Source organism: Dermacentor andersoni, chromosome 8, assembly GCF_023375885.2.
Source record: "Dermacentor andersoni chromosome 8, qqDerAnde1_hic_scaffold, whole genome shotgun sequence".
Lineage (NCBI taxonomy): Eukaryota > Metazoa > Arthropoda > Arachnida > Ixodida > Ixodidae > Dermacentor > Dermacentor andersoni.
Genome location: NC_092821.1, coordinates 147,101,684 through 147,121,669, shown reverse-complemented (window position 1 = coordinate 147,121,669; position 19,986 = coordinate 147,101,684). Strand labels below are relative to the sequence as shown.

The 19,986-nt window shown below is 45.9% G+C and overlaps 1 protein-coding gene across 2 annotated transcripts in view; it reads left to right on the top strand.

Annotated features, from left to right (window-relative positions):
• Window positions 1–19,986, top strand: part of inc (BTB/POZ domain-containing protein inc) — a 45,087-nt gene that overhangs the window by 12,301 nt on the left and 12,800 nt on the right. For both annotated transcript variants that reach the window (XM_050176543.3, XM_050176542.3), the window contains exons 2-3: window positions 11,405–11,513; window positions 14,164–14,354. In XM_050176543.3, coding sequence (XP_050032500.2) covers window positions 11,405–11,513; window positions 14,164–14,354 — 300 coding nt within the window. The remainder of the gene's footprint in view (window positions 1–11,404; window positions 11,514–14,163; window positions 14,355–19,986) is intronic.

Here is a 19,986-nt window from a genome sequence, read left to right as displayed (position 1 = left end):
GCATTACGATCTCATACCAGCTAGCTCAGCTTTCTGCCGTTCTAAGTACGTAAAGGTAGGCTGACGATCATGATGTAGGCAAGGCTTCGGCGGAACATAGCCTCGCGAGGAGTTCTTAACATTATTATTTTTTTTTTTTCTGGCAGTAGAAAAAGAGGAAGGCGACTTCGGGCTCGGGTGGGCGTCCTCCTCTCTTTGTCCGCCTGCGTCGCATGGAGCCATCGAAGCGGGGACCTCGGCGCCATAACTACACATCCCGAACGTTCCGCACTCGCCACAACGCGTTGTAGTAGTACGTAATGCGGAAACCACGCTTTGACGCGCCCGTGCGAAGAGAAAAAAAAGAAAAGAAAAAGAAACAGAAGCCTTTTCCGCAACTTATGCGTGCGCCTCGCCGCGATCGCCCAACCGTGAACACGCTTTGCGCTTCGCAATGCGAGCGACACGAAGCGTCCGTTCCGAATGACTGAGCCGCAGTCAGCCTTGCGGGCTTGGGCGATATGCGCGGTGCCAAGTGTCCGAGACGCTCGCGTCCGTGTTTGGTCTAACATTTTTTTTTTTACGCGCTGTTCCGGGGCGTGAGACACTTGGCGAAGCTTGCTGCTTTTTTATGCGATCGTCTCCGATTGTTAGGCGTATACTTATAACGCGGATGGTTACACGTGATGTTTTTTTTTTTTTTTTTTAAACTCTAATGTTGGCTATCAGTCGCTGGATTCGCTCCCGAATGCCTTGGCGCGAAACCACGGGCTGAGAGGCAAAGAGAGAGAGAGAGAGAGAGAAGGATGAAAGAAAGGCCGAGAGGATAACCAGGACCGAGCCAGCGCCATCTATATAGGTGGCGTTGACTGAGCTCGGTTGGCTGAGCTCGGTGGGAACCAGATGGAAAAGGAGCTGATGCTGACAAATTTCAAGTGGAAGAGAGCCGAAGAAAAAATTCCGAAGCGGACAGTTACAGGGCTAGACGAAGTTCCCGTTGGACTGATTAGCGAACTAGGTCCAAAAAGTAAAGAATCGCTGTTCGAAGGAGTAGAAATAAGTTTAAAAGATAGGCGAATACCAGACAGTTGGAGATAAAGTAGAATGAATTTAATTTATGAAGGTAAGGGGGAGAAAGATAAAATTCACTCGTATAGACCGTTGACCATTACATCGGTAATATACAGGTTAGCAATGCATGCAATTAAATTAAAGCTGCATGCATGGGCAGAGGATAACAGCATTTTGGGAGAACTTCAGAATGACTGCAGAATAGGTAGGCGTTTAGATGACTTATTTGTGCTTACTCAGTGTATTGAAATACCAAAAGTAGAAAGCGGACCGTTGTATGTGGCCTTTTTAGACATTACAGGAGCCTATGACAACGTAGACCGCAACATTTTGTGGGATATTCTGGAAGGGGAAGGCTTGGCCGACGACTGTCTACAGCTTTTGAGAGAGATTTACCTAGAAAATACCGTTTGCGTTGAATAGGAAGGGATGAGGAGCGAGGAGAAAGTTGATATCAACAAGGGACTGAGGCAGGGTTGCCCTTTATCCCCACTGCTGTTAATGATGTACATGGTGAGGATTGAGAGGGCGCTAGAAGGAAGTAATATCGGATTTAATCTCTCATACAAACAGGCGGGTACAGTAGTAGAGCAGCAGCTTCCCGGTTTGTTTCATGCGGACGACATTGTGTTGCTAGCTAACAAACAAGTGACATGTAACGTGTGGCTAATCTCTGTGAGCAGGTAGGCGAGAATTCAGCTCTAAAATTTAGCGTTAAAAATCAAGTGTTGTGGTATTCAGTGAAAACAGTGAACAGACAGTGTCAATATAAGGCCAGGAAATACCTCGGGTAAAAGAATATAAATACCTTGGTAGATGGATAAACGAATGCGATTGATATCTGGAAACACAGGAAAAAACAATACCGAAGCGGAAGCTAAATTCGGCCATAATGAAGCACAGAGCTCTATGGGGATACAATAGGTACGAGGTGCTCCGGGATATGTGGAAAGGTGTAATGGTTCCAGGACTTACTTGTGGAAATGTGGTCGTTCGCTTGAAATGAGGGGTACAATCAGGACTCGATGGCAACCAAAGATCAGTGGGTCGCCTCGCATTGGGCGCACACGGGAGGACTGCAAGTGAAGCTGTGCAGGGTGATATGGGCTGGACAAGCTTTGAAGTGAGGGAAGCTCACAGTAAAATTGATTATGAAGAACGACTGAGGATTATGGAAGAAAGTAAATGGGCTGGGTGAGTTTTCAGGTATTGGTACAGGATAAATATTCATTCGCAGTGGAGGAAAAGAACTAGGAAATTTACCAGCAAGTATTCAACCTGTATGGTGAGTAACATGGCAACAAAGAACGTCAAACGGAAAGTCAGGGAGGCTGAGATAATCTCGTGGGTGGCGGCAGTGGAAAAGAAACCTGCTATGATTAACTACTTAAGAGGAAAAAAAAACGAAAGCCGGAAAGAAACAATTTATGATAACTAAAAGAGAACATCATTACTTTTCGAAGCGAGATCAGGATGCCTTAGAACACGCACTGACTTATAAAGCGAGACATAAGAAGGAAGAAGAAACACATGCTTGCTGCGGTAAAGCTAGGGAAACGATGGAGCATATTTTATTAGAATGTGAAGATATCTGCCCAGCGGTCGATTAAGGCACCTCTGGCCTCCTTGAAGCCCTTGGGATCAGCGAGAGCAGGGTGAAAGTAAACATATCCGTAGTAGAGATTAGTAAGCGGCGATTGGAAGATTGGTGGATGAAAAGTAGGGAAACGACAAACAACGGAGGCGTGGAAAAACATTTGGAAAACAGTACACAATTGATCTCCGAGGCTGATTGTAGGCTCGAATATATGCGCGCACACATCGCGCTGCATGCTCCGTCCGCCTCAACGCTACCAGAAAGTCCGCTTAAACCACTTCAGTACGCCTCACAGAACCGTTTGCCACGTAGAAAATGCCACGTCACACTAAGTAGACCACGCGAGCGCGAAAACAAACAGCAGAAAACCAGCCCCGAGCGTATGCTTGACAGCTCCTTGGTTGCGCTATGCACCAATATACGGCCGCACTTGGTCGGCGGTGGCTGTTTCGAAGTTCACGTTCTGGGGTATTTATGTGTATATGTGACCGAACTCGGGGAGTGTTAACGCCATTCGTTCATTGCATAACTGAGGGTCTGACTCCTGCAGGTTCGATGCCTTCAGTCAGCGTACACCAAATATTTATTGGCCAGTTGCCTGTTCCTAAAGTTCGCGTACTTACTTGACACCGTCGGTCAAAAAAAGGGCGTTTCACACCCGTCGCCATGGCCACGAGAGGCGCTGGTATATACATGGGGACGTTGGAATGCCGCCGCCGTAGCGCAATTGGTATAGTGCAACGCACGCGTAAAATTCGGAGGTTGTGGGTTCGGCTGCCGCCGGCGGCAAAGTTGTTTCTTCGTCCTCTCGAATTCATTCCCATTTAGTTTATCATTTCTACACTTCAAATAAAACTGCAAACACTTTCCCCCGTGCTTCTTTTCTCGGCTTCGTTATCTGTTGGCTTCATGTGGTTGCGACCAAAGAGGGTCAAGAAAGACTGCTGGAGTGGAAACGATGTGCCGAAGGTGAAGCCGAACAGAAGGGGCACGATAAAACTATAAACAAATGATAAAAAATGACGAGGAAGCACTTTTCGCACACTTCCCACGAGTTAATCAACCTCCTTGGTTAATCGTGGCTTATTTTACCAGACAGGTCCTTATGTACGTGTATCTCTGCATTACTGGTTTTAGTGTGAAATCTGAGTATCCTGTCATATTGTATTGGAAAAAAACGGCATCAAAATTCAGAAGTTATTATTTTCGCTGGGAACAACCAGCCTTTATTTTCTAGTTAGCCTAGCATTACAATAGCGGAACCGAATCACTTAATTTGGAAGCGGACATCACCCGAGAAGAGGCTCTATTTCGGGTGGAAGGGCAAGCATTGGCTTCACCTTTCCTAGTGGGAAGCTACGGGAGCTTTCACTCCGGCAGTTTTTCTTTGACCTGCTCGGTTGCGACTAAAAGAAATGGGGCGCCTCGGTTCCCCTTCTTCTAGTGTCAGTTGCGGTTGCCACTTTACCGTCGCCGTTCCAGCCTTGTTAACCACCTTGTCACAGCCTTGTGCGTGCCATGGCACCGTGCACCGTCCAGAGGACGCCGAGACTATTTTTATTTGTCACACCAGCGTCGTCGAGGCCAGCCGCTATATGTGTATATATATATATATATATATATATATATATAGGGCTGCGAGGAAAATGAAACGACCTTCGTAATGCCAGGAGACGCTTGTCATAAAGTGTTTTGCGCGCCGCCATTCGCGCGGAGTCCGAAGCCCAAGTTTGGAAATACTCGTGCTGCCGCTTTCGAGTGCGACCTCGCCGCAAATTTCGATTCCACCTTTCGCAGCCGTGGCGTAATGCTGTGGAAAGCTTCAACCCGAGATGCCTAAAGCATCGCTAGGTTTGTTGATAAGCGAGTAATTTAGCGTGGCCTTGCCGTTAGGCCTAGCGCCGACTGCGCGTGTGAGTGAGCGGTGGCGGTTAGAGTGGTACCGTTCTGCTTGGTACCGCTTCCCTCTCGGCTAACGCATGCGCGTTGAACCTCGCGAACGCTCAGTCAACGGCATCGGAAACATATAACGGAGACGCTGTGCTAGAATCGAGTGTTTTAAAGGGACAGCAAAGCGAAACGATAAAATGAAGGTCTAAATATCAGTATTTGAATTTCGCGCCGAAACCCCAGCGCCGGTATGTCAGCGTGACGTCAGGGATTCCAAAGTATGTTTTCGCATTTGGGCCGCGTTGGCTGAATAAAGGTTCCCGAAACTTGCCATGTTTAATGTTTGGTTCCTTTAGAACACAATGTGTAGTCAATCTGTACCGCTATGTATAATTAGTAGGCCCCTAGAAGATTCCATCAAAATCCAAGACGTCAGAGCCCCCAGGTGCGGGAACTTAAGTAGGCGTCGCCACCCGTATTTCGTTCTTGCGCTTTTTCTGGCTTACCAAACGTCTTATCGTTGTAAGAGTGGTGTTTTCGGTGTTGTAGAACGGTAATTTACTGATGGCAGAAGAAATCATTTTTGACTTTAGTGTCCCTTTAACTGTGCTTAGCGTTTCCGTTCTATTGCTGCTGTGTACCGGCCGCTTCCTCCCACCGCTCGTGCGCAGGGTGGCATCGGTAACTGCGTAACGGTCGCGCTGTGCTTAAGATGTTGCATTACTTTACACCGTGGTACTTCGCCATGACAGTAACGTCAGCAGTGGGTCGTAATGCACGGCTAAAACACCACCTCCGTATGTGCTGAAACATTTTAGCCCGTAGTCCGAGATCGGCGTTCCTACACCTTGCGCGCGGCTACGTCTGCCGTTGGCTCGCGGCCGGAAGGATCGACGCGTCAGCGCTTCTGGCCCGTGGCAGGGCAACTCCGATGTAAAAGAGTTGGGAAGAGGGGGGAGGTGCTAGATGGGTGGGGGGGGGGGGGCGAGAAAATGGCGCCTCTTCCTCTTCACAAGCACCCTCTCTTTAATCGGCATCCGCTTCCCGTGTGTCGCTCGCGTGTCTGCAGGCGGCTTGCTTTTACCGCCGGTGCCGCAGCACCATAGGTGTGGCGGATTCGTCTCGCCTAGGGAGCCTGCATGCGAGCACTTTTATAGCACTGTAACGCCAAATGCGCCGAGTTTGATGTCTCGAAATGCTTAAGCTCGGAAAATTTAATGCAAGGCCCATTGTTGTGTTTTTTTTATATGCTGGAGTGAAGTGAAATCTGGGGATAGTTTAACTAAGCAATTACTAATGAATTAACTGGTACACTAGCTAAGCTATGGCTGGAAGAAAAAACTTTTTTTTTTATACATACGTACTCTCCATGAGGCAGGATTCCGTAAAGGCTACTCAACAATAGATCATATTCACACTATCAATCAGGTGATAGAGAAATGTGCGGAATATAACCAACCCTTATATATAGCTTTCATTGATTATGAGAAAGCGTTTGATTCTGTCGAAACCTCAGCAGTCATGGAGGCATTAAGGAATCAGGGTGTAGACGAGCCGTATGTAAAAATATTGAAAAATATCTATAGCGGCTCCACAGCCACCGTAGTCCTCCATAAAGAAAGCAACAAAATCCCAATAAAGAAAGGCGTCAGGCAGGGAGATACGATCTCTCCAATGCTATTCACAGCGTGTTTACAGGAGGTATTCAGAGACCTGGATTGGGAAGAATTGGGGATAAAAATTAATGGAGAATACCTTAGTAACTTGCGATTCGCTGATGATATTGCCTTGCTTAGTAACTCAGGGGACCAATTGCAATGCATGCTCACTGACCTGGAGAGGCAAAGCAGAAGAGTGGGTCTAAAAATTAATCTGCAGAAAACTAAAGTAATGCTTAACAGTCTCGGAAGGGAACAGCAGTTTACGATAGGTAGCGAGGCACTGGAAGTGGTAAGAGAATACATCTACTTAGGACAGGTAGTGACTGCTGATCCAGATCATGAGAGTGAAATAATCAGAAGAATAAGAATGGGCTGGGGTGCGTTTGGCAGGCATTCGCAGATCATGAACAGCAGGTTGCCATTATCCCTCAAGAGAAAAGTGTATAATAGCTGTGTCTTACCAGTACTCACGTACGGGGCAGAAACCTGGAGGCTTACGAAAAGGGTTCTACTCAAATTGAGGACGACGCAACGAGCTATGGAAAGAAGAATGATAGGTGTAACGTTAAGGGATAAGAAAAGAGCAGATTGGGTGAGGGAACAAACGCGAGTTAATGACATGTTAGTTGAAATCAAGAAAAAGAAATGGGCATGGGCAGGACATGTAATGAGGAGGGAAGATAACCGATGGTCATTAAGGGTTACGGACTGGATCCCAAGGGAAGGGAAGCGTAGCAGAGGGCGGCAGAAAGTTAGGTGGGCGGATGAGATTAAGAAGTTTGCAGGGACGGCATGGCCGCAATTAGTACATGACCGGGGTTGTTGGAGAAATATGGGAGAGGCCTTTGCCCTGCAGTGGGCGTAACCAGGCTGATGATGATGATGATGATGATGACTCTCCATGACCTCCAACTGGCTAGAAGTTGCGGCACTTTGAAATCTTGCCCAATATAACGTAAAACTAGTCCAATTGGTTTTTACTCCAAATCTGCCATTGGCCCTCCGTGATAGGTCAGAATGACTTGAGTCCAGCCCATATGGTCTCAGGCGCCACGCCCAAATGGGCAGAGCCTGAGCCATGTTGATTTATCACGGAGGGCTAACGGCAGATTTAGAATAAAAACCGATTGAAATAGCTTGATGTTGTACTGACCCATCTTTTGTTATGCACTGACAGCTGTCAATGTTGGTAGGTCATAAAATAACTTTCTTTAATTTAGTTTAATTGCACTGCACACAGGTAACCTCCACACACTTTCAATATATAGGCCTTTTCCTTTATTTATACACATAATTATTTTTTTACACTTGCCTGTTGCGCAAAACACTGAAAGCAACAGATTGTATAGCACGGTGGTATGTTCTTGGTATCATCATCTCACCTCAAGAATTTCGAGGGCATTTATCTCGGTTCTTGCGGTTCACTTGCACATAAAATCAAAGATCTCTTTTGATGTGCTACTTAATTATGTGCTTATTAGGATGTTAAACTATAAGGTAAAGATGTTGTGTATAGAGCACACAGGCACGGCTATATCTTTTAGTGGCTGGGGAGAAAACTTAGTGAAGAAATGTGATTATAGTTGCATGTCACCAATCATTGTGGGAAACTTGGCCTGTCTGGGTGGTCTCCGACCATATTGTAAAGCATGCAGCTAAATTTCATGGAAAGTTTCACCTCCAATTTAACTTGCAGCAGCCCTTGCAAAGGCTTTTACCTCCCTAAAACAAGACATTCATGAAGGCTTCCTGGTCTCAGCAGCAAAGGGCACGCCTTGCCGAGAGTTGCTAAATTTTCTTTTTTTACTATTTTCCCTGCAATGACAGAACTGTGTGTTGTGATAACAGCGAGATGTTGGCTCTGGCTACAGAACAGACCAAGCTGAGTTTGAGGGTGCTGCCTGTGTGCAGCGACTGATATTTTTTTGGAACTGACTATGGTGACAGGACCTTTCACAATCACCATAACACTGTAGTGACGAGGTAACAATAGCCATTGCAGAACTTGTGTGATGCAGGAGTTTTTTGTCTGGTTTCATGGCAGCGTGGAAAAGCGTTTCGTAGTTGTGGAGTACTGGGTTAAAATTGTGTTCCAACAATTTTTCTTTCTTTTTTTTTATTTTTTTCACCTTGCTGCATTACTGTTTTCTACCCTGACTTCTGCCGTACTTGTTCTTTTGCCTTTTGCTTCGGCACCACACCTGACGCGGAGGTCATCTGCCAAGGGGGGGTGAAATTACACATTGCGTAGGCCGGGGTAGGGGGGTGCGGGTCTTGGGTAGATGCCACTTTAGCAGCCACAGACCAATGAATAGTGATGCATTGTTAGGTTGTTACTGTGCACCCCAGTGAGATGGGGCCAACCATCGTCTAGCGCAACTCTGTGAACATAGCATGCCATGGAATAAAAAGGGACAGCCCTCACTTTAGCAAGTATATGGTGAGGGGACCCATCCTAATAGCGCATAGACTGTTATGATGGGCCCCCTCATTGTACTGAGTGCCTATATTTTTTGGCAGACTATGCTGCTTGCATCCACTGTTTGCAAAACCCCTTACTTAAAAAACAAGTGCGACCAAGACTCCCTTAATGAAAATTATTGAGGTGTGAAGCATTATATAGTGACTTCTTATTTAAATACCAAACATTATATGCAAGGGTCCAATGGTGTCACCCCTACAAAGCCACTTATAAATGTTTACATATGCACATGTAATTATATATATATATATATATATATATATATATATATATAACCTTTTTTTGGTCGAGGTATGTTTGCAGCCCGAGAAAAGGAGCAACTGTGAAAAGTGGCGAGCAGTTCTCTGCTACATACAGCCCTCTGCTGCCATTCTCCTCGCCTATTCCTCCTCTCCTAACAAAATAATTTGAGCTGTGCCTGATCTGCATCTACCTGCTTCAGTTAATGTAGAGCATAAAACATTTCATATAGTTAGTATATAAACATCTTGTGAGCACTGTCGCTCTTCAGTTCTAAGCAGCTAGAGGAAACGTAAGGTCTGCTCTTTAACAGAACTTGCCTTGTTAACACCAAATAGACGTAGCTTTGACACGAGACATCCAGTACACTGGAAGCACACAGCAGTAAGAACTGGTTAAAGAAAGCGAATGCTGAAGAACATGATTCCAAAGTTTGTGTGTGCCAACTGTACCTTAGTTGTGCCTATGGTGCTTGAACTACTGCATATAGTATCATGATTTTTGGTATTATACACATTATTAAGTCTAGTGTAAGATTTCAGCATTATTTTGCCAGATTTGTAGGTGGGAAACTGATTTTTTAAAGTGGACCGAAGAATTGCAAGTGACCTTACATGACCTTGCTGGGAGCTTCCTATATGATGCTTTGCATTAAGAAATTATTTTAAAAATGTAAGCACATGCTGTTGACCTTGCAGCTCCATATCTTGGTTTGTACTTGTGGAAATTGACCTTCTGTAGCCCCTGGCAAGCCAAATGATGGAGAAGACTAGCCATTATGAAATATGGCTTTGGAAGATGTAAATTTCTTTCAGCTGGGTTTTTGGCCGGTGCACCTGTGTAATTTTAGTTCGCAACTGTGTGCATGTTGTAGCTATAGAAAAGACGTCTGGAATTTCTGACTGATTACTGCTTAAGATGTTAGTATAAGTTGCATTTTGGTATTAGAGTGCCTAACATATTCCGAAGAAAATTAAGTCTATACTCCACTGTTTAAGGGCAAATAAGTGTAATGGAGTTTAAGGGTGAAAGTATTAAGGGCATCTTCTGCCTTGGATATTGTGACGAACCATGGAGATCGAAATGTTACATGTTAACAAAATGGTCATTTATTTTTAATTATGACAAGCTGCTCATCCTAATTGGCGACAGGGTGAGTCACCCACATTTGTGCTCATATTCTGGGCCCCTAGTGATAGCAGTCGCCATATTGGCACTGGTGATATAGGTCCCCCACTTTTAGGCTCACATATGATGTACACTATTTTACCTGAGGCATTTACCTTGTGCCACTGCGTGTCCATAGAAGGCTGCGGGCTCAGCTGTTCGGAGTCACTCAACAACATTGAAAAGTGTATGCTGAGCAGTGCTTTCAAAGTGAAAAAGCATAAGATCAGCAACTATTTCTTGCCCTAATATGCCCGCAGCACGTGTATTTGAAAGTAAAGAACACTTTTTAATTAAGTGCGTTTTGTACATTGTCGATTTCTTTAAAGGTTCTATATTGAATTACACCATATCTAACTCATTCCAGTTTTCTTGCGTGTTCGATATGTGTAGGTTTGGCTGTATGTTCAAAAATTATTTCAGGGCCCCTTTAAGCCATATCAAAATGTTTAGGTCCTGCCTTGAAGGGGATAATACTACTAAGTCAGGTTTAGTCTCATTGCTAAGCTGTGTATCTGCACTACATCATGCCTTGAAAAACCAGTGCACACCCTTTCTTCAGCAGACTGGGTGAAGAGGCAGCAGCAATTAGGTGCTTTTGACACCGGTGTGTGAAAACTCGCATGCCTGGCTCGCATGCTTGAGATAGAGGTTGGACATACATGGTGATGCAATTACTCTAGAGAACTGTCGGGAAAGGGCACGAACTTTGGACTCGCTACTTGTATGTGCTTTCTATAGCTTTCCTAACACTTCAGTGCTCGTAACCTCAGGGAGTGCAGATTTTAACGTTGATAAACCAAGCGCTTTTACACCATGAGTCGGCATACTCACTAACGAGCGCACTAACCTGTACTTGCTCCAGACTCATTACGTAAGTGTGGGGTAGAGCTTCAGTGAGCGACGGAGGGTGTGAGTGAGTATGAGAATAAGAGTGAGTTCTGGTGACTTTGAGCCACCGTAAGTAAAAAAAAAGGGGGTCACTGCCAATTAATGTGAGAAGGCACAGACGCTGGTGAGTGTAAGTGGATGCAAGTATGGGCGTGAGTGGACGCCATTAGGCGTGACAGGAAGTGATTACGAATTCGTGAGTGACTGTTGGGAAGCATGAATTGGCGTGAGTAGGAACATAAGTACGTGGCGAAAAGCGTGCGTGAGTGCATAGCCTGCAAAAATATTGGTGAGTGAGCATGAGTGAATATTGGCTTATACTGCCGACCCATGTTTCACACATTGCGCTTGGTTTGTATTTCGTTTCTCCTCCATTTAAACTTCGTTGCTTTTTGTTCATTTGTTGTTTCATTCTCCATTGTGCAGGACGAGACGGGAGCCTACTTAATAGACCGGGACCCAACCTACTTCGGCCCCATTCTTAACTACCTGCGGCACGGGAAGTTGGTCATTAACAAGGACCTCGCAGAAGAAGGTAAGCCTGAGAGACGAATCTGTGTCACGTCATCGGTCCAGTTAGATGAAAAACTACAGTTTCAGCAGTGAAATGCATGTCCCATAAGTTATGCAGCCATTGAATTTTTTGCTTGCAGGCATTATGTACCTTTGCACATGACGGCCTAACACACATGTATGTAATGCATCAGAGCTGCCAATCACTGAATCCTCTCTTTTTCTCCACCTGTTGCCTAAGTCTAGTGGTTGAGTACTAGGCAAGAGACAATATTTTCCAGCTGACTTCGTTGTATTTCTTACCCTAAACGACTGCCTCCTACTAAAGGTATTTCCTTATGCCTTATTTTGGGTTGGCTTTATGGGTGCCCTGATATAGTTTTGGGTGTGTCTGCACGTTGTGGGGATCGCACGCGCATCCCGATATCTCCGTAGCGGCCACGCAGTTATCACGCGATAATCACGTGCTCGCTCGCGGAGGGTAGCGGGCAGAGGGCACCTTTGCCGCTCCCGCTGCTCTTCGCGCCTGGCCACGACGCCGCAGCCCAAGGCACCCCGTTCCCTCCTTTCCCTTTCTTGGAACCGGGGAGACTCCCTCTCTGCTGCTCGGGGAGAAGCGCTATTCCCCCGATGCACGGTTGTCTTTCGGTTGAGGAGCTTGCGACTGGCCGCATCTCAATTCAGCCGCTGAGACCGCCGCACGCCGTCCCCCTGTTGCGCCCGGCCTTTGTGTGCGACTGACCGCCCCAGGGCCCGAGCGCGGATCCACTCTGGGTGAGCTGAACTCTTATCAGCCTCTTTTGTGGTTCCCACACTGTGCGGTTTATTTCACCCCAGACGTGCGGAATGCTCCGCCGCTGAGGTTTTGTTTTGTGTTGTATTTGTATGTGTTGTGGCTGTTGTTGCGAGTTGGTATACATGTACTCTAAGGTGAATAAACACCTTAGGTCGAGACTCACCCTGTCCCCCCTGGCCTGAACCCGCCGTGGTCGCAACTCACTGCGAACCGCGGGTTAGGGGCCACAGCTCTGACTGCTAGGGCTGCTGCGAAAGTGCTAGCGAGCGACTGCCGCTCCATCGGCGCTGTGCGATCCAGAGAAGGGTCAGGTGTGCACGCGCCAGCCTGAGTAATACCCCTATAACGTATGTAGCTATGACCCTGAAATGCTCCATTTAAAAAACACGATAAACAAAATGAACACATACACTGCTTTGCGAAAGCAAGTCTGAGGGCTGTCGGGTTTTGGAGACAAATCTGAAGCATATCGGAAGCAATTAGAGGGTTGTTAAGTATACAGAAATTATTAGACTAGGAGGCAAATAGAAAGTTAGTGAAAGCATCAGAAGGAAATTTTGTTGCAAGGCACATGAAGATAGTGTGAAGAGGCCATATAGTTTTTTTTTATTATTATAGTTGACCCATGCCTGTATATCACCAACACTATTTTGCAGTTGGGATTTTTTCATTGCTGAGCATTTTTGTCATGCATAACATAGTAGAATTTCCGTAGAAACTGAATAGGTAATAGTTTTGATCTAAAAAGAAGGTGAAAGAAAAAGCTAGCGCATGGTTCGTATGGTTGTTGCACTTCAGAGAGCCCTAAATAGTCGCAAGTGTCCAGCTTTACATTTTACTGTGTCATAGATTTAACTTGCAGGTTTGGAACATAACATCTCGCCAATCAACCACTTGGTCAATCAAGTAATCAGTCAATCAATCAGTCAGCCTGGTATATGTGCAGACTATGATAGAAGTGTGTATGTGCCAGCACAGGCGTTTTAAGAATGGCAGGGTGTCAAAAAAATTAATTTGCGGCTTCCCTCTGTGGCATCTCTAGTGGCTCAGATGGTAGCTTTGGCCTTGGCACCTTGAATGGTAAATCAGTAATTGAACCACAAACCAACCCGTTAGCTATTCAGTCAGTCGATTACCAATCAATCAATCAGACTTGACACATTGATCAATCAATCATATCTGTGTTGATGCTGCTGAGAAAGGTATGAGTGTGTGTTGACTATAAGTGAATCACCTTGTCTGCCATTGAAGCAATCAGTTATTCATTTGACCATGCATCAGCCTATTTTATGTTCACTGCAAGTTGAAGGCCTCTCCCAGTGATTTTCTATGACCTCTCTTGCATCAACTGACCCCGCCCTATGCCTGCAAACATCTCATTTCATAACACCTACGTCCCTGTTGTCCTCGACTGTGTTTCCTTTCTTTTGGCGCACCATTCTTTAACTCTAATGGACGACTGATTATCTGCCCTACGCATTACATGGCCTGGCAACTCCATATCTGCCTCTTAATCTCAACTTAAATACTGGCTAGCACTGTTCAATCTAGTCCACACTACTGCCTGCCTGCCTCTTGATACTACGCCTATTATTTTTGGGGGGTTTAATTCTTCACTGCATGGTGTTCTTAGCCTCTCATTGTCTGTTGGCCTCCCATGTTCCTACACCATACCTTGGTGCCGCAAAATGCAATGGCTGTGCACTTCCCTTTTGAAGGATAACACATTAAGCTGCCAGTCAGGACTTGGTAATGCATGTCATACGAATCGCTCAGTCATGTATTTATGTGGATGCCTTCCCAAGAGTCTCCACATGGGTATAGCTGGCTGTTCTATAGATGCACATCTAGATGTATGTGTCTGTTGGGTCAACAGGCGTGCTGGAAGAGGCCGAGTTCTACAACATAGCCGAACTGGTAAAGATGGTGAAACGGCTCATCCAGGAGCGCCAGCAGCACCACAAGTCGCGCGACGCGCGCAAGCACGTCTACCGCGTGCTCCAGTGCCACGAGGACGAGCTTACGCAGATGGTATCCACCATGTCTGACGGCTGGCGCTTTGAGCAGGTGAGTGGCGCAAATGTGACGTCATGGACCAGGCAGCATAGCTGCCATCCCCAATGTTTGTTGGTGGCTGTTCTTCATTGGGGCACTTTACTGGCACATTGACCATCGCCAACTTGCATTGGCTCTTTTATTAGTATTTAAGGAACAATAAAGAGAAACACTAAATTTTTCTAAACTCTCTTTTTGTTCATTTTGCGGAAATATGCTGGCTGTTAAAGAAGAAACTGAAAGTCATAGTCCCTGGCTGAACAATAATGTTTAGTCTCTGGCTCTATTATAATGCAGTGTAGTCCATTTTTATCACTAAAACATTAACTAGGCTTGAACAGATGCTTTGCGAATACGTTTTTGGAAAGCTAATCATATAGTAGCAGCCATTCATTCTATGAAAGTTTGTTTGCAACTAGGCTCTAAATTTGTTGAGACAGGCTATTTGGGCATTTATGTTAATGACAAGTAACAATCCTTTGCTTGAAACTGATCCTAATTGTCCATGATAGTTGACTTTCTTCCTTTTCACTGGTCAGTACAAAACTGGTGCCCAATTATACTGAACTAAACATCCTTACTGTAAGGATGTGCATCTGCATTTGACTTTTCAATATTCAATTCGATACTCGATACTTACTATTTGTATTCGATTCACATTCCAGAAAGTTGACATTAGCCCACCTCAATCATTGAGTAATCTAGTGATTGCCAGGGTACATATTGTCTATTCTCCATTATCATTAATTAACCATAGGCAACATTCATTGGCTGTTCTTTTTTTTTCCTGTTCATTGGTGATCGCTGATGTTTCTTGACTGTCCCTTATTGACATTTATTTGCCATTGCCCGCATCTATTAGCTGGCCTTCATTGGCGAATTACACAAGGCCTCAGGTGTGCTGTGGCCTTGTGTATTGGCAGGTCAGGATGAAATGTGAGCAAAGAAAAACAACATACATATTTTCCTTTCCACAATTTGCCTCTGTGTCTGGCACAGTTGTGATTCATCACAGCCATCAAATTTTCGGTCTTTGTTGTATTTGGCTAGCAGTCGCGGTAAGATGTACAGATGTTAAAAAAAGACGGTGAGATATGCTCCACTTTGTTACTGATCACGTTTCACTCTTGCCTACCTGCGCAGTGTATGTCTATGCAGTAAAACCTGCTTGTTGCTATTTTGAAATTATAGTTACTACAAAAAATGCCAGTGAAGAATTATTACAATAGAGAATGCACTTGACTTTGTTTCATAACTTTATCGGAGCATTTGCTCAATTGATAAAATCGCTGCTTTTTTTTCTTACCAGTTTTTTTTTTCGTCCTTTAGTAGGTGAGTAGCTACAGAATTAAAAGTGATGTAACTGAGTATAGTATGGAAACAGGTTTACCCGATATCCAGGTACAGTGAAACCTCGTTAAACCGTAGTCGGCCGGAGCTCGGAAAAGTACGTACTAAACGGTAGTACTGTTTAACCGAAATAGCATGAGATCGCCCACTTACCTGTCGAAAACGGAACTCAGAGAGAGTGCGATGAAAGGGGAAAAAACATGCAGTATTTATTCACTTCGCGCGACATAAGTGTTATTTTCGTTTGATGCCACAGCGGCCTAGCACGACGACCGCGGCCTCGAACTTACTGAAGCTGCGTGCCAGCTTTTCAGCCAGCTCCCTCCTCTCGGCAAACACTCGCATGGCAGATTCCTCGTTGGCGTTACGTATTCTCCGTGCACGCGCGCAGTAGCGCTGCGTAAGTCCCAGGGCGCCTTTTTCATTGCCGGGTGCCGGAGTTCGGAAAAATTTTGGTTTGGAATAGTTACGTTATCGCGCCCCTGTTCTCGTTGCGACGATTGCATTCATGAGGCTGACGTAGCACGCAGCTTATGCCACTGTCAGGCCTGAATAGCCCGTGCTGTCGCTTTCCGTGCCGTCCTCATCACTATCGCTAGTCGACACTTCGGCAACAACAGAGGCAACGATGGCGAAAAGTCGAACCTCGTAGCTGACATCTCTTCGCGGTCGCAGCAGCGCTGCCAAGCAACTTCGCATTCCAAATGCCACACACTGTAGTCAACAGCAGATCCATGTCGCGGGCCAGCGCCGACCTCTTCGTGTCACATTTGATAGCACGGACGATGTCTAATTTTTCTTCTATGCTGAGCACCCGGCGTCTTTTTTATCCGGGCTTCAGCATGACGCGAGTCCTCGCTTGCACGACGCCGCAACGCTCTCTGGCACGGCGTCGAAATGATGTTGATGTTGATGCGGCTTCACATGCAAACGCACAGGGCACTTGGAGGCCGTTGTACCAATCTCTGAGGCTCGTTGTTCTGCTGGGCCGCCCGATGGAGACGATGCACCGCCGTGTTTGCGTGACGAAAAGTGGAAACGCTACGTTTTAACCGATGCGTATGCAATAAGCTGGTACGGTTTATGCGGATACAAAATACATTATGTTCAATGGCCGCTGAGTCGGGGAATTGACTTTACTACTTTTAAACCGAAACTACTGTTTAAGCGGGTACGGTTTAACGAGGTTTTACTGTAATTGGAGCTCTATAGTCATATTTTAGTGCAGCTGTCAAAGGTGTCATAGTAACATGGATGCAGTTGGTTTAACCCCTTCTATGCCGTGGATGAGCTGGTTTCATCCAAGTGCTGTGTGGAGCTTCCGGTAGATGGCAACACACAATTGGTGGGTTAGTGCAAGCAGGAGTGAGTTTATTCTGGCGAAGGATGTAAATCAAATTGACTACTGGGGTCTTTAACCCTTTCGCTGTCGGACCTTTCTGGCCGTGACGCGCCCCCAGTGTCGGCTTGGTTTCATGGAACGAGCATAACAGAGAATGAACATAGCAATTTATTTTTGATTATGATTGGTATACAAATAACATAGTCAATGCAATATGCACATTTCAGTGTTCTGCAGCTGCTGTTAGTAAACATCATCATCATCATCAGCCTGACTATAAAATCCGTTCAACATCCGAATCTGACGATGCGAAACCCTCTTCCTCGCATGCGACTCTGTCCGAGTCCGAATCCGAGCTCGGCTCGTATTCTGAATCGGAATTGAGCCACCGCTCCAATGAGCAGACGAAGGTCCTGCGCGCTGAGCCATCCGAAAGTAACCGCGCGCAGGGAGGATGCGCTTTCAGTCGCCCGCACAACGGAGAGAAATGGGACGTTGTGTGATCAAGAAGACAGGGAGATGGAAAAAGGCTAAACAAAGTTCGAAGGGCTTTACGTTTACTGCTGCAAGTCGGAAGCGAGGCTGCGGCGAGAGAGCGAAAGCAGCAATAGGGTCGCCCTTTTCAGAGAGGCAACGGCACGTGCGCCTCAACTTGACGCGCCGTAGCACACACACCAACAGAAGAAAAATAAAAACCTTCAAACCAGCGGAGATGGCAGAACAACCCTTGAACCCATAACCACACGCGCGCGACGCATGATCCAGCGAACGCGGAGCCACCGCGCCACTCAGCAAAGAGAAAGTGGGGAGTGGCAGTCGCACCGTACTCTTCAATAGATGGATGAACACAGATCGGGGCGAATATACAAACTTGTAGAAAGAGTCAACAGATGACGTGGCCAATCCAGGAGCGCCAGCTTTGCGCTCAGGCGCGAAATTTTGAACGCACGATAGAGAACGTACTGGTACGTCAGTGACACTGCGGGGGGGAAAGCGTGATGACGTACCTGTACGTCCGTGACAGCGCAAGGGTTAAAAATGGTGCCACTGGCAGCTCTAGCTTCGGGGCCCTCTTCGCTAAAGAAGAAAAGCTGATTTCAGTATTGCCATTTGTTTGGCGTGTTGGTAAACTGAAAGCATATTTAGCGCCAGCAAACAAGGACGGAAGGGAGACGACACCACAATGCGCTAACTTCAACAACTTGATTTTCAAGAAATACACCTATATAACTCATGCACAGTGGCGCCACCTTATCCAAACTTTACCCATCCAAAAAAGCCGTCTCCTTATCTAACAAGTCGACTGAAGGGGCACTAACACACGTATCCTTTTCCGCCATATGAGCTTCCGCTGTCCTGTGGGAAAAAATACATCGGACAGACAGGGAGATGTCTTAATGACCGATTACAGTAACATAGCCTAAATGTGAAAAATAAGCAATGCAGTCATCTTGTCAACCCACTGTCAGGAATGCGGCTGTGCGCCGGTGTATGGATCCTGCCGGGTTCTTGCGAAGCACAAAGATAAAGATGTGCAAGAGATTATTGAGGCACAGGCTATCTGGCGGAATAGTGATACGTGTGTTAGTGCCCCTTCAGTCGACTTGTTAGATAAGGAGACGGCTTTTTTGGATGGGTAAGATGTGGATGAGGTGGTGCCACTGTGCATGGGTTATATAGGTGTATTTCCTAAAAATCTAGTTGTTGAAGTTAGCGCATTTTGGTGTCGTCTCCCTTCCGTCCTTGTTTGCTGGCGCTAAATATGCTTTCCGATTTCAGTGATGAATCGGGGGATTTCGTAGAGTAAGCATGCTGCTCTTTGAGTGAAGGAGATGCCGAGATTCTCGATGCACCCAGCTTGTCTTCTGAGAGTGGTGCTTCTGGTGGCTTTGACGTCCCAAGGCAGTGGTGGGAATTCGACGTAAACAAAGCCCCCTGCATACCTGCCTGGCTTCCAGTTTTTGGTGTGTCCAGTTAAAAGGACACTAAAGGAAATTATGAAGTCAAGCTAAAGTCATAGATTAGTGGTCGAGAATCTCTAAGACGTCAACATTGCTGTGAACAGGGCTTTAGTGATAGAGAAATTAAGGTAAATGCAGGACACAACTAGAGACTCCTCAGGGACATCCCAAGTACTTGCTTGATGAAGAAGGCACTCCTCATTTAAATTATGTCACCAGTACTCAACCACTTGTTATGAAAAGATCATTTTATTGCATTAAAAGACAAAAGAAAATGCTAATTCTCCAGTTCTACTTCATATTTCGAAAAAAGAACTCATTGGCTTTACCCTTGACAACAATGCAGGTAGTTGAAACGTTTCGTTTTCGCTCAGCTCTGAAACGCATGCGCTTTTGCATTTCAATAGTTTCGTTATCGCGTAGGGCGGCGCTGGTTTTTCTGGCTCGCAAAACCCGTGCTTACTGCAAGTAGCAGAGAATTTCACTTCCATGTGATGTCGCGGGTTGCCCGAACGGCCCAGGCCACTTGACCAAAAGCAGCTGCAGTGGTGAATCCACCGCTCTGTCTTGGCTCGGTTTCTCCACGGCCGCGCATTTGCATTCTGTAAAAAAAACACACGTGCTGCCGTCTGGCGAGTGCCGTTTTACTCGCCAACGACAGCAATGGATAGTGATGGCATGTGCAATGTCGCCATTCCCCTGTTGGGTGGCGGGAGATTTGAATTGTGATAAAGGTATATTCGGACCCTTGAGATGCAATTTTCTCATAAACTAAGTCTTTTCTTGGCACGAAACAAGCCTTGGGAGGTTTATTGGATGCTGTTTGAAAGTCCGTGTCGACTTAGTGTTTGTCTTTAGTGTCCCTTTAAAGCATCTGATGGGGAGGACACAGGTGTCCTCCCCATAGAGTTTCATGTTCTCTTTTTTGTATCTATTCCACGGTATGTGGTATAGTGCTGTGCTTTTGTTAAGCTGCAGTCCTGCGATAAGG